Source organism: Bufo bufo, chromosome 4 (assembly GCF_905171765.1).
Source record: "Bufo bufo chromosome 4, aBufBuf1.1, whole genome shotgun sequence".
Taxonomy (NCBI): domain Eukaryota; kingdom Metazoa; phylum Chordata; class Amphibia; order Anura; family Bufonidae; genus Bufo; species Bufo bufo.
The window spans coordinates 504,004,468-504,016,608 of NC_053392.1; the positions used below are offsets into that span (position 1 = coordinate 504,004,468).

Sequence of the window (12,141 nt, forward strand, 5' to 3'; positions counted from 1 at the left end):
TAGACCACTAGGTAAATGCTGGGAAGGGCAGGACTGACATACCTTTTGTTGAGCTTTCATCATGAGTAGTGTGAATATGAACTCTTATTCTGCCAGGTTTTTCTCCTGCAAGTGCCCAAGAGGCGGTGCTTCACTGTGAGGTGCACAGCCCCCCTTTAAAATGTCCATACGATTCTCTATTTGAGTACACCTTTGGAGGCAATATTTGTTTATAATTTCATTTATACATTTTTGGCTAAAAAATCATATTTTTAATTGGCCTTTATTAAAAATATTGAGTCGTTCTGTCACAAAGGGTTAGCTGTTTTTCTAACTGTTTGACTGCCACTTTCACTTTGTGTTGATCATCTAATAACCCTTATCTCTAAACTCTGAAGACGTCATAAACACTTACTTAAGCCACATTCTTATCAGTAAGATAAGGATTCGGCCATAATGAGTGTTTATAATGTCAGAGAGCAGAGAAGGAGCCGTCAGCTCCTCAGATGACAGAAAAGACCAAAAAAAAAACTCGCAGGCTGCTGCTAGAGTATCTCAGCTATGTATAGAAAAAAGGGAGCCATATTTTTAATAAAGACCATTTGGAAAAATGATTTCTAGCACAAAATAAGTACAATGCAACAATAAAAAAAAATTGCCCCCAAGGTGTACATACTGTAGCATTTAAAGGAGAACTAAAAATATGATGCCGATAATGTGTGATAAAAATATATCTCTGCATATCAGAGAGATTTACTGTAATCTCTGATCTGTCTCCTGTCTACTAATGGCTAATGACCAACAAAAGAAAGCTACAAGAACCATATATTATATACCGTATGTATTGATGTCCTGAATCCTCTTATAATATAAGTATATTACAGCTGCCCATATACTCAGTTTTCTCATTGAATTGTCACTATACAGCTATTAGATTCCAGCAGCAAGCTGACCCTTGTACAGTCTCAGCATATGCGAGAGGTCCAACAACTGAAGGAGAAGCTGTACGGCACTGCGCCCAAGGATCAGGTTGCTCAGTTACAGAACCAGCTTTTAGAAGAACAGCAGAGAGTCCATCAGCTACAGGAGAGGATGAGGTTTCACGCCGAACAGACCAACCGTCAACTGGCCATGCAACAGGTATCTCTGGAGTTCGTGTTGGTTACTTTTTTTCCCCTATTTTACATGCTTGAAAAATGTATTGACAAATTGCTCTTTATACTCCTTCCAGCAATAACATTGTGTTAAGATTAGCATTGAGCACTATACAGATGTTTCCATGCGGTTATCTGTTGATAGTATTAGTAGGAGAAATTACAGAAACATCCGGTCAAGGTGCAAAAAAAATATGGAATACATCAAAAGCAAGCAAAAAGTGTGCATAGAACGCCAAACGTTTTAGCTTTTTTCAGACTTTAAAGGGAACCCGTCATCAACTTTATGCTGACCTCACTGTGGGCAGCATAAAATAGTGACAGAAATGCAGATTTCAGTGGTGTATCATTTATGAGCTAAAAGTAAGTGGTTGCCGAGAACCAGCATCATAATCATTGCAGCCGAGGCCTTGAAAAGAGTCAAATCTACTTGAGAAGAGTCCTGGCTATTCCTAATCTCCTGCTCTCCCCGCCCATCTGCTGATAGTTCTCTCCTAGAGAGAAAGGGAAAAACCAGGTGGGCAAGGAGAGCAGGAATTTATGAATAACTAAATCAGGTGGCCGTGACTCTTTTCCAGGCCCAGTCTGCAATGACTCTGATGTTGGTTCTCGGCAACCACTTACTTTTAACTTATAAATGACAGACGGCTGAAATCAACTCGCCTGTCTATACTTTATGATGCCGTTAGTATGGGTAGCATAAAGTTGATGACAGGTTCCCTTTAAAGGCGTTGTCCCTGCCTCTTAGTTCTGGTGACTTGGCTCCTGGGCTGTCTTGACTGGACTTCCTGTCCCCGCCTGTCAACTTCCTGCATGGATGGGGTCACGTGCTCTGCTGCAGTGACTGGCCTCCGCAGTAATGTGTCCGTAAGCTGCACATGATCCAGCAGTGGTGAGACACATCACTGTTTTGCCAGTCATTGACTGCAGCAGCTCATGTTAGCCTGTCTGTGCAGGAAGTTGACAGATGGGGAAGGGAGATGGAAGTCCAGTGAAGACCGAAGCTGGGACAAGATAAGTATAAATTTCTCCAGAGGTCCCACTGGCTGGGGTCAGATAAAAAAAATACATACATACATACATACATACATACACATATATATAAAAACCTGGACAATCCCTTCAACTGCACCTTGGTCGACCCACTGCTGGGACCCCTTGGAATCAACTGATATGACAGTGGGAAGCACAACACAACATCATTGGACATGCACTGATTTCAGTAAATGGGTAAGGTCCTCCAGCTAAAAGCCCATCTATTACTTTAGCATGCCGTTGTACAAGGGCTTAGCTAGAACAGAAAATCTTTCTAACAAATGTATAATGTTCCATTTTAATGTGTTGCATTAATGCAGGAGGAACATGAGAAGCTCCTCCTTAGGATGGAAGATCGAATGCAAGATGTGGAAATGAATCTAAAAAATGTCCGCGTAATGTTGCAAGAAAAAGTTGACCAGTTGAATGATCAGGTGAGTTTAGCTGGGTGCTAGTGGGAGGCCTGCAGACAATGGTACCATTAGGGGAATTTATCAAACATTACACTCCAGAATTCCAGCTTCAAAAAGTTACAAAACAGAGCTTTATGACCTTTTGTGCAAATATGTTGCAACATTTTGCACTTTCACATCACTCCAGTTTTGAGAACTGCTATGAATGTGGGCTTGGTTAGCTGGTTCAGCTGATTTAAGTCAGATTTATCAACTTTGAATTTTTACAAAGCTGCAAAAATTGTTGCAGTCCTACTCCAGCGAAGGGGTGGTGTAGAAAGTGGAGTAACATCTCAAGTCATGTTAGAGCAGCACCTAAACAGTGCCATCCACAGATCCCCCCTAAACAGTGCCATCCACAGATCCCCCCTAAACAGTGCCATCCACAGATCCCCCCTAAACAGTGCCATCCAAAGATTCCCACTAAACAGTGCCATCCACAGATTCCCCCTCCCCTAAACAGTGCCATGATGGCACTGTTTAGGGGAGGGGGGATCTGTGTATGGCACTGTTTAGGGGGGATTTGTCTATGGCACTGTTTAGGGGGGGATCTGTGGATGGCACTGTTTAGGGGGGAGATCTGTGGATGGCACTGTTTAGGGGGGAGATCTGTGGATGGCACTGTTTAGGGGGGATCTGTGGATGGCACTGTTTAGGGGGGAGATCTGTGGATGGCACTGTTTAGGGGGGGATCTGTGGATGGCACTGTAGGGGGATCTGTGGATGGCACTGTAGGGGGATCTGTGGATGGCACTGTAGGGGGATCTGTGGATGGCACTGTAGGGGGATCTGTGGATGGCACTGTAGGGGGATCTGTGGATGGCACTGTAGGGGGATCTGTGGATGGCACTGTAGGGGGATCTGTGGATGGCACTGTTTAGGGGAGGGGGGATCTGTGGATGGCACTGTTTAGGGGGGAGATCTGTGGATGGCACTGTTTAGGGGGGAGATCTGTGGATGGCACTGTTTAGGGGGGAGATCTGTGGATGGCACTGTTTAGGGGAGGGGGAGATCTGTGGATGGCACTGTTTAGGGGAGGGGGAGATCTGTGGATGGCACTGTTTAGGGGAGGGGGAGATCTGTGGATGGCACTGTTTAGGGGAGGGGGAGATCTGTGGATGGCACTGTTTAGGGGAGGGGGAGATCTGTGGATGGCACTGTTTAGGGGAGGGGGAGATCTGTGGATGGCACTGTTTAGGGGGGAGATCTGTGGATGGCACTGTTTAGGGGGGAGATCTGTGGATGGCACTGTTTAGGGGGGAGATCTGTGGATGGCACTGTTTAGGGGAGGGGGAGATCTGTGGATGGCACTGTTTAGGGGAGGGGAGATCTGTGGATGGCACTGTTTAGGGAGGGGAGATCTGTGGATGGCACTGTTTAGGGGAGGGGGATCTGTGGATGGCACTGTTTAGGGGAGGGGGGGATCTGTGGATGGCACTGTTTAGGGGAGGGGGGGATCTGTGGATGGCACTGTTTAGGGGGGAGATCTGTGGATGGCACTGTTTAGGGGAGGGGGAGATCTGTGGATGGCACTGTTTAGGGAGGGGAGATCTGTGGATGGCACTGTTTAGGGGAGGGGGATCTGTGGATGGCACTGTTTAGGGGAGGGGGGGGATCTGTGGATGGCACTGTTTAGGGGAGGGGGGGATCTGTGGATGGCACTGTTTAGGGGGGAGATCTGTGGATGGCACTGTTTAGGGGGGAGATCTGTGGATGGCACTGTTTAGGGGGGAGATCTGTGGATGGCACTGTTTAGGGGGGAGATCTGTGGATGGCACTGTTTAGGGGAGGGGGGATCTGTGGATGGCACTGTTTAGGGGAGGGGGGGGGATCTGTGGATGGCACTGTTTAGGGGAGGGGGGGGGATCTGTGGATGGCACTGTTTAGGGGAGGGGGGGGATCTGTGGATGGCACTGTTTAGGGGGGAGATCTGTGGATGGCACTGTTTAGGGGGGGATCTGTGGATGGCACTGTTTAGGGGGGGGATCTGTGGATGGCACTGTTTAGGGGAGGGGGGATCTGTGGATGGCACTGTAGGTGCCATCCACAGATCCCCCTCCCCGACGCTCACAGCAGTATATTTATAAACTAATCAGTAACTACTTTAACTTTAATCATTGCTCATTGCTGAGCTCTTTACTTGGATTATTTGGATATCTTATCTTACTTTGTCTTAGCTCCGGTAATAGCAGGCAGTGCGGGCGGGCGGCGCTCACTCACTGACGTCACGCGCCTGCGCCGCCTAGTGGGAGGAGCAGGCGCGTGACTTCAGTGAGTGAGCGCCGCCCCCCGCACTGCCTGCTATTACCGGAGCTAAGACAAAGTAAGATAAGATATCCAAATAATTCAAGTAAAGAGCTCAGCAATGATTAAAGTTAAAGTAGTTACTAATTAGTTTATAAATATACTGCCCTGTATATTCTAACCCCCAGGCAAGCGTCCCCGTCACCATGGGAACGCCTGGGGGTTAGAATATACCATCCCGGGCCAGCTCGGGGCCCCAAGCAATTGCTTGTTTTGCCTGTCCGTTAGCGACGGGCCTGCTCGTATGAGTGCTGTGGCCTCCTCTCTGTTTAACGGCATGCTGTCTAGATCGTAGCGGCGGTGCAGTGTCACTACAACTATTCATCCCCCACGGCCTCTTCAAACAGCAGATCGGCGGGGGTGGCTGTAATCAGATCGGCAGCGGACTGACATTGATGACCGATCCTAATGATAGGTCATTAATATACTAGTGCTGCACAACCCCAGCTCAGGCAGCTAGGTGTTTCCTTTAAGGCGCCTTCACACACGGCAGATTTTGTGGCAGAAAATTCCACGACTGAAGATCAATTTCATTCATTTGAATGGGGCAGCAAGCACATGGATTCCTGCAAGCTCCATTAGGATAGGGCTACAGGGGGACATGTGTCGCACAACGTCTTGTCTCACAAAAGTCCATCAGCAATTTTTATGATAGTCTATGACGGGGATGGCCAACCTGTGGCTCTCCAGCTGTTGCAAAACTACAACTCCCAGCATGCCCAGACTGCCTACAGCTATCAGCCTACAGCAGGGCATGGTGAGAATTGTAGTTTTACAACAGCTGTAGAGCCACAGGTTGGCCATTCCTGGTCTCTGGTGTCTCACTGCAACACGACAGTCGAAAAAAAAAACATCCAAGATGGATTTTTATGCAGCAGTCGCAGTGCAACAGCATAGACTATTATTATAAAAAATGTTGTGCGACACTTGTTGCAATGTAGTTGTACCCTTAGGCCCCTTTCACACGAGCGAATATTCCGCGCGGATGCGATGCGGGAGGTGAACGCATTGCACCCGCACTGAATACCGACCCATTCATTTCTATGGGGCTGTGCACATGAGCGGTGATTTTCACGCATCACTTGTGCATTGCGTGAAAATCGCAGCATGCTCCTCTTTGTGCGTTTTTCACGCAACGCAGGCCCCATAGAAGTGAATGGGGTTTGCGTGAAAATCGCAAGCATCCGCAAGCAAGTGCGGATGCGGTGCGATTTTCACGCACGGTTGCTAGGAAACGATCGGGATAGAGACCCAATCATTATTATTTTCCCTTAGAACATGGTTATAAGGGAAAATAATAGCATTCTGAATACAGAATGCATAGTAAAACAGCGCTGGAGGGGTTAAAAAAAATGTTGAAAAAAATTTAACTCACCTTAGTCCACTTGATCGCGTAGCCCGGCATCTCCTTCTGTCTCCTTTGTTGAATAGGACCTGTGATGACATCACTCCGGTCATCACATGGTACGTCACATGATCTTTTACCATGGTGATGGATCATGTGATGACCGGAGTGACGTCATCAAAGGTCCTGGAATGAATGCTCACCACAGGTCCTGTTCAGCACAGAAGGAGACAGACGAGATGCTGGCAGCGCCAGCAAGTGGATTAAGGTGAGTTAATTATTATTATTATTTTTTTATTTTAACCCCCTCCAGCGCTAGTTTACTATGCATTCTGTATTCAGAATGCTATTATTTTTCCTTATAACCATGTTATAAGGGAAAATAATTCAATCTACAGAACACCGATCCCAAGCCCGAACTTCTGTGAAGAAGTTCGGGTACCAAACACGTGCGATTTTTCTCACGCGAGTGCAAAACGCATTACAATGTTTTGCACTCGTGCGGAAAAATCGCGGGTGTTCCCGCAACGCACCCGCACATTTTCCCGCAACGCCCGTGTGAAAGAGGCCTTAAGGTAAAAGGAACTGATTTTCAGTCGCAGAATTTTCTGCCACACAATCTGCCGTGAAGGTGCCCTTATGCAATTAAGCTGGCTAGAGGTAATAGATTTTGGCGGATTGGTTGTTCTTGGCAGAATCAGCAAGTTGACCGACAACTTTTCCCCTTATCAGGGGTAAACAAGATCTGACTTATTAGATATTTTGCTTGCCCCAAGGCTAAACTGCACCTTACATGCCCCACCTTCATTAAAACATACATGTTACATCCATTCTGGTGGTAAGATTAAGCCTCATGCACATGTCCGTGGAACACGGACCGTGAGATACCGGCCTTGCACCCTGCTGAGTGCAGGAGCGCTCGTGTCATTGGTTGCTATGACGCCGTGCGCCCGCTGCTGTACAGTAATAGACTCGTATAGATCATACGAGTCTATTACTGTAGTGCAGCGGCGGCATAGCAACCAATGACGCCGTGCGCTCCTGCTGTCAGCAGGATGCCAGGCCAAGATACCACGGACCACTCACGTCCGTATGCATTCGGCCTTAATGGGGGAGATTTAGCAAACCTGGTGTAAAGGAAACCCGGCTTAGTTGCCCATAGCAACCAATCAGATTCCACCTTTCATTTTTAAAAGTAGCTCTGGAAACTGAATGGTGGATTCTGATTGACTAAGCCGGTTTTCCTTTACACTGGTTTTGATAAATCTGCACCAATGTGTAAAATTACATGGACAGCTTTTTGGATTGTGTTAGGCCTCATGCACACGACCGTTGTTTTGGTCCACATCCGAGCAGTTTTTGCGGCTCGGATGAGGACCCATTCACTTCAATGAGGCCGCAAAAGATGCAGACAGCACTCCATGTGCTGTCCGCATCCGTTGCTCCGTTCCTTGGTCCGCAAAAAAAAAAAAAAACCTGTCCTATTCTTGTCCGTTTTGCAGACCGCAAAACACACAACGGTCATGTGCATGAGGCCTTAATGTAATAATGTCACCTTTTGTGTGAAACTAATTTGATAAAAAGACTGAATGCTTCATGCAGATTGTACGTACATTCGTATCTCTACAGCTGGAGAAGAACGCTAAATCGGACATGCTCCTGAAGGATCTGTATGTGGAGAATGCCCAGCTGATGAAGGCGCTGCAGGTGACAGAACAGCGGCAGAAAAGCGCAGAGAAGAAGAACTACTTCCTGGAGGAGAAGATTGCAGCATTAAACAAAGTGGTGAAGAAAATTGCCCCTGCCTCTCTGGCGGTCTGACACCGGATGTGCGCTGCTAGACTGACATGGCTGTTGAATCTTTTTCCATGGGTTCCAAGCAATAAATAACCGTACAAAAGGCATAAATCTTAGCAATACTACCAGGAGACAATCACAGAGCGTGGACTCAGCAGAATCAGTAGCTTTTTTTTTGGTTTTCAGAGGAGGGCGGCAAATATAAGGTTAACAATAAATACAACTGCTTCCTGCAGAGTAAGGACTGCGGAGGACTATGGCAGGCCGTGCACCGCCCAACAATGGCTGCTGTGCAGCCTTATAGAATACAAGGCATGGTATATTGAGCAGGTCCCCTTTCCTGTATGTGTGATGGAGGAGAGGGAAGGACGTAAATTGAGTGGCCCCCTACTTACTCAAGGAAAACTGAAAGCAACTGTCAGCAACCTGTCACTTTGCCTTAATGAGCAGTGATTAAAGATGGGGGTTGGGGATATTTTATTCTGCACAATTTTAGAACATTAGTGACATTACTGTTCCTTTTCATAGACCCGTTCGTTGTCTCACGTTGCATATTCTGCCATGGGAGAAAGACGCCATAAGGCTTCATGTACATGGCAGTATAGAGTCTCCATCCATACAGCACACGATTCAACCTGAGCCCACAATTGTAATCTTACCCTGAAATATTTTCTACTGTGCGAAAACTGGTTAAGGTTAAAGGAGTTTTGATTCTCCCTTAAGGGTGCGTTCACACTGCATATGCCATATGGGCCAGGAAAGCTCACTGTGTAAATGTCAAGGTATCCATAGGCCTCCATTTAAGCAACTTAGGCCAAGAGTGTCCTTTTGGCATCCTACGGCATAAGTTATCCGGCACACAGTATACTTAACTTTTTTTTTAAACATGGGAGCCTATAGTTAATGTATGCCTATACCACAGCACATGTCAGGAAACCTTTCCAACTTGTACACAGCATACTCTGCACGGACTGCGTTCTTAAGGTAAGCGCACGTTTTGTGGGTGGAACTAGATTTATCAAAGGTCGCAAGCGGGCATCAAACAAAAAGCCACACATTAATGCATTCCCCCATGTATTCATAAATTAACTGTCAGGACCAGACCCCTAGAAATGTTCCCTCTTGCAATCATCTTTTGCTCTGGCTGTAAGGAAGGTTACTACTTATCAGTCAATTTATAAAATGAAAAAAGTGTCCACCCTGCTGGCTTTGCTATTCTTCCTGGTCATGTCCCAAGGCTGGTTAAAGTCAGACTTTGACTTCGGGCTCGTGCCACCCGTGCTGTGCATTGGGGCCCGCAACATGTCACCAAGAGATGGGCACTGTCAGATGCAGACTCATTCAACTTGAATGGTTCTTTGATCCGTCCGCACCACAAAAACATAGAGCATGTTCTATTTTTTGCGGTGTGGAGACACTCCTTAGTGCTTCGGTCACCTTCCGCTATGCATCTTCCAGATTGCGGACCCATTTAAGTGAATGAGTCCTCATCCATGATATGGTGCGCCAACGGCCAATAAACGTTCGTGTACATGAGCCCTTATAGGGAGCCAATTCCAAAATGTGGCACGAGTGAGATGGTTCTCTTTCCCTGGGAGATACCTCCTTCCATCTCATTGTCCTCCTCAATGTATGGAGAGAACCTGGCCACAATCCTGTCATAGTAAAAAAGGTTTTATTTAAAAGTCTGTCATACACATTAAATAAATGCTGGTGGATAATGGATGAGCTAATGGTTATTAATCCAACTATCTGGGGGGGGGGGGGGAGGGGAATAAGGCTGTGGCAGTTAAGATTTCAACATGCTTGATTCTGTATCTAAAGCTACTTTCACACTGGCGTTTCTGGGTCCGCTTGTGAGATTCGTTTCAGGGCTCTCACAAGCAGCCCAAAACGGATCAGTGCAGCCCCAATGCATTCTGAATGGATAAGGATCCGCTCAGAATGCATCAATTTGACTGCGTTTGGTCTCCGTTGTGTTTTTTAGATGGACACCAAAACGCAGCCTGCAGCATTTTGGTGACAGTCTGACTATGCGGAGCCAAACGAATCTGTCCTGATTTACAATGTAAGTCAATGGGGACGGATCCGTTTTTCACTCGCACAATATGGTGCAATTGAAGTCCCCCATTGACTTTCAATGTAAGTCAAGACGGATCCGTTTTGACTTAGACTTTTTTTTAAATGAATAATGCAAACAGATCAGTTTTGAACGGATACCAGCGTTTGCATTATCGGTACGGATCCGCACCAAACGCAAGTGTGAAAGTAGCCATGCACCACTCAGCCTCCTCTCCCGGTGGCAGTAACGGTCTTGAGTTTAACCTGATTTACATTGTTAAAGGGAACACATGGCGCCAACACTGAATATGTTCACATAAGGGCTGATGCACTTTCTGTAGGCCCTACTGTAGAAATGGCTTTTCTTGCAAAACTAGCAATAATAGGACATGTTCTATAATTTGCGGAATGGATGCCGGCGACACTTCGATGACATCAGTGTGCTGTCCGCATTTTTGCGGCCTCATAGAAATGAATGGATTTCCCCCACAAAATGCCAATTTCTTAACCTAACACCTTTGTCACAATGAAAGTGCTCATTGCCCATGGCCCTTCTGCTGCGCCCCCCCCACCTGGTGCTGCCTGAGGCGATCGCCTCACCAGGCCTCATTAGTGGTGCACCCCTGCATATACCATGTGTATCATTCTGGACCAAATCAGTAAGAATTCACCCCATATTGTTCGTAGTGACAGTGTTAACTGAATAATGAATTTGTTGGATCGTTGTGCACATCAAATGGTATATAACTTAACTCTCTCCCTAGGCATGTCTGTACATAAACTGTTAACTATTGCTGTTCTGTGACAGTTGTATACATTTTATATTTCATAAGTTATGTACAGTTTTGTATGGGAAATGTGTGTATATATTTATACCGCAGATACCAAAAATAAATGGAAACAAGGTCCAGACTCCTGATGAGGGAGCATCCTTATAACTGTGATTTTAATAAAACCTTTGGAATAAATTACTGAGAAGTTGAAGTCATGTGGCATGTTTGAACTACGGGAAATTGATTTAGGCTACATGCACACGACAGTAAAAAACAAACAGACATTTATTTCACAGATGCCTTCCTGAAAAACTGACATTAACCACCTCAGCCCCCAGTGCTTAAACACCCTGAAAGACCAGGCCACTTTTTACACTTCTGACCTACACTACTTTCACCGTTTATTGCTCGGTCATGCAACTTACCACCCAAATGAATTTTACCTCCTTTTCTTCTCACTAATAGAGCTTTCATTTGGTGGTATTTCATTGCTGCTGACATTTTTACTTTTTTTGTTATTAATCGAAATTTAACGATTTTTTTTGCAAAAAAATGACATTTTTCACTTTCAGTTGTAAAATTTTGCAAAAAAAATGACATCCATATATAAATTTTGCTCTAAATTTATTGTTCTACATGTCTTTGATAAAAAAAAAAATGTTTGGGTAAAAAAAAAAATGGTTTGGGTAAAAGTTATAGCGTTTACAAACTATGGTACAAAAATGTGAATTTCCGCTTTTTGAAGCAGCTCTGACTTTCTGAGCACCTGTCATGTTTCCTGAGGTTCTACAATGCCCAGACAGTACAAACACCCCACAAATGACCCCATTTCGGAAAGTACACACCCTAAGGTATTCGCTGATGGGGATAGTGAGTTCATAGAACTTTTTATTTTTTGTCACAAGTTAGCGGAAAATGATGATTTTTTTTTTTTTTTTTTTTTTCTTACAAAGTCTCATATTCCACTAACTTGTGACAAAAAATAAAAACTTCCATGAACTCACTATGCCCATCACGAAATACCTTGGGGTCTCTTCTTTCCAAAATGGGGTCACTTGTGGGGTAGTTATACTGCCCTGGCATTCTAGGGGCCCAAATGTGTGGTAAGGAGTTTGAAATCAAATTCTGTAAAAACTGACCAGTGAAATCCGAAAGGTGCTCTTTGGAATGTGGGCCCCTTTGCCCACCTAGGCTGCAAAAAAGTGTCACACATCTGGTATCTCCGTATTCAGTAGAAGTTG

General features: G+C 45.5%; 2 protein-coding genes across 6 annotated transcripts in view; one reads left to right on the forward strand and one right to left on the reverse strand.

Moving 5' to 3' along the window:
- The window catches only part of NINL (ninein like), a 146,433-nt gene extending 138,009 nt beyond the window's left edge, over positions 1–8,424 (forward strand). For 4 of the 5 annotated variants that reach the window (XM_040429641.1, XM_040429645.1, XM_040429643.1 and 1 more), the window contains 3 exons: positions 907–1,119; positions 2,489–2,602; positions 7,899–8,090. In XM_040429641.1, the coding sequence (XP_040285575.1) occupies positions 907–1,119; positions 2,489–2,602; positions 7,899–8,090 (519 nt within the window). Of the gene's footprint in view, positions 1–906; positions 1,120–2,488; positions 2,603–7,898 lie in introns of all 5 variants that reach the window. The other variant, XM_040429642.1, reaches the window with a different exon arrangement.
- Positions 8,425–8,489: 65 nt separating this feature from the next.
- The window catches only part of GINS1 (GINS complex subunit 1), a 43,618-nt gene continuing 39,966 nt past the window's right edge, over positions 8,490–12,141 (reverse strand). The window contains exon 7 of the mRNA XM_040429651.1: positions 8,490–9,721. Within this exon, the coding sequence (XP_040285585.1) occupies positions 9,692–9,721 (30 nt within the window). The 3' untranslated portion in view covers positions 8,490–9,691. The remainder of the gene's footprint in view (positions 9,722–12,141) is intronic.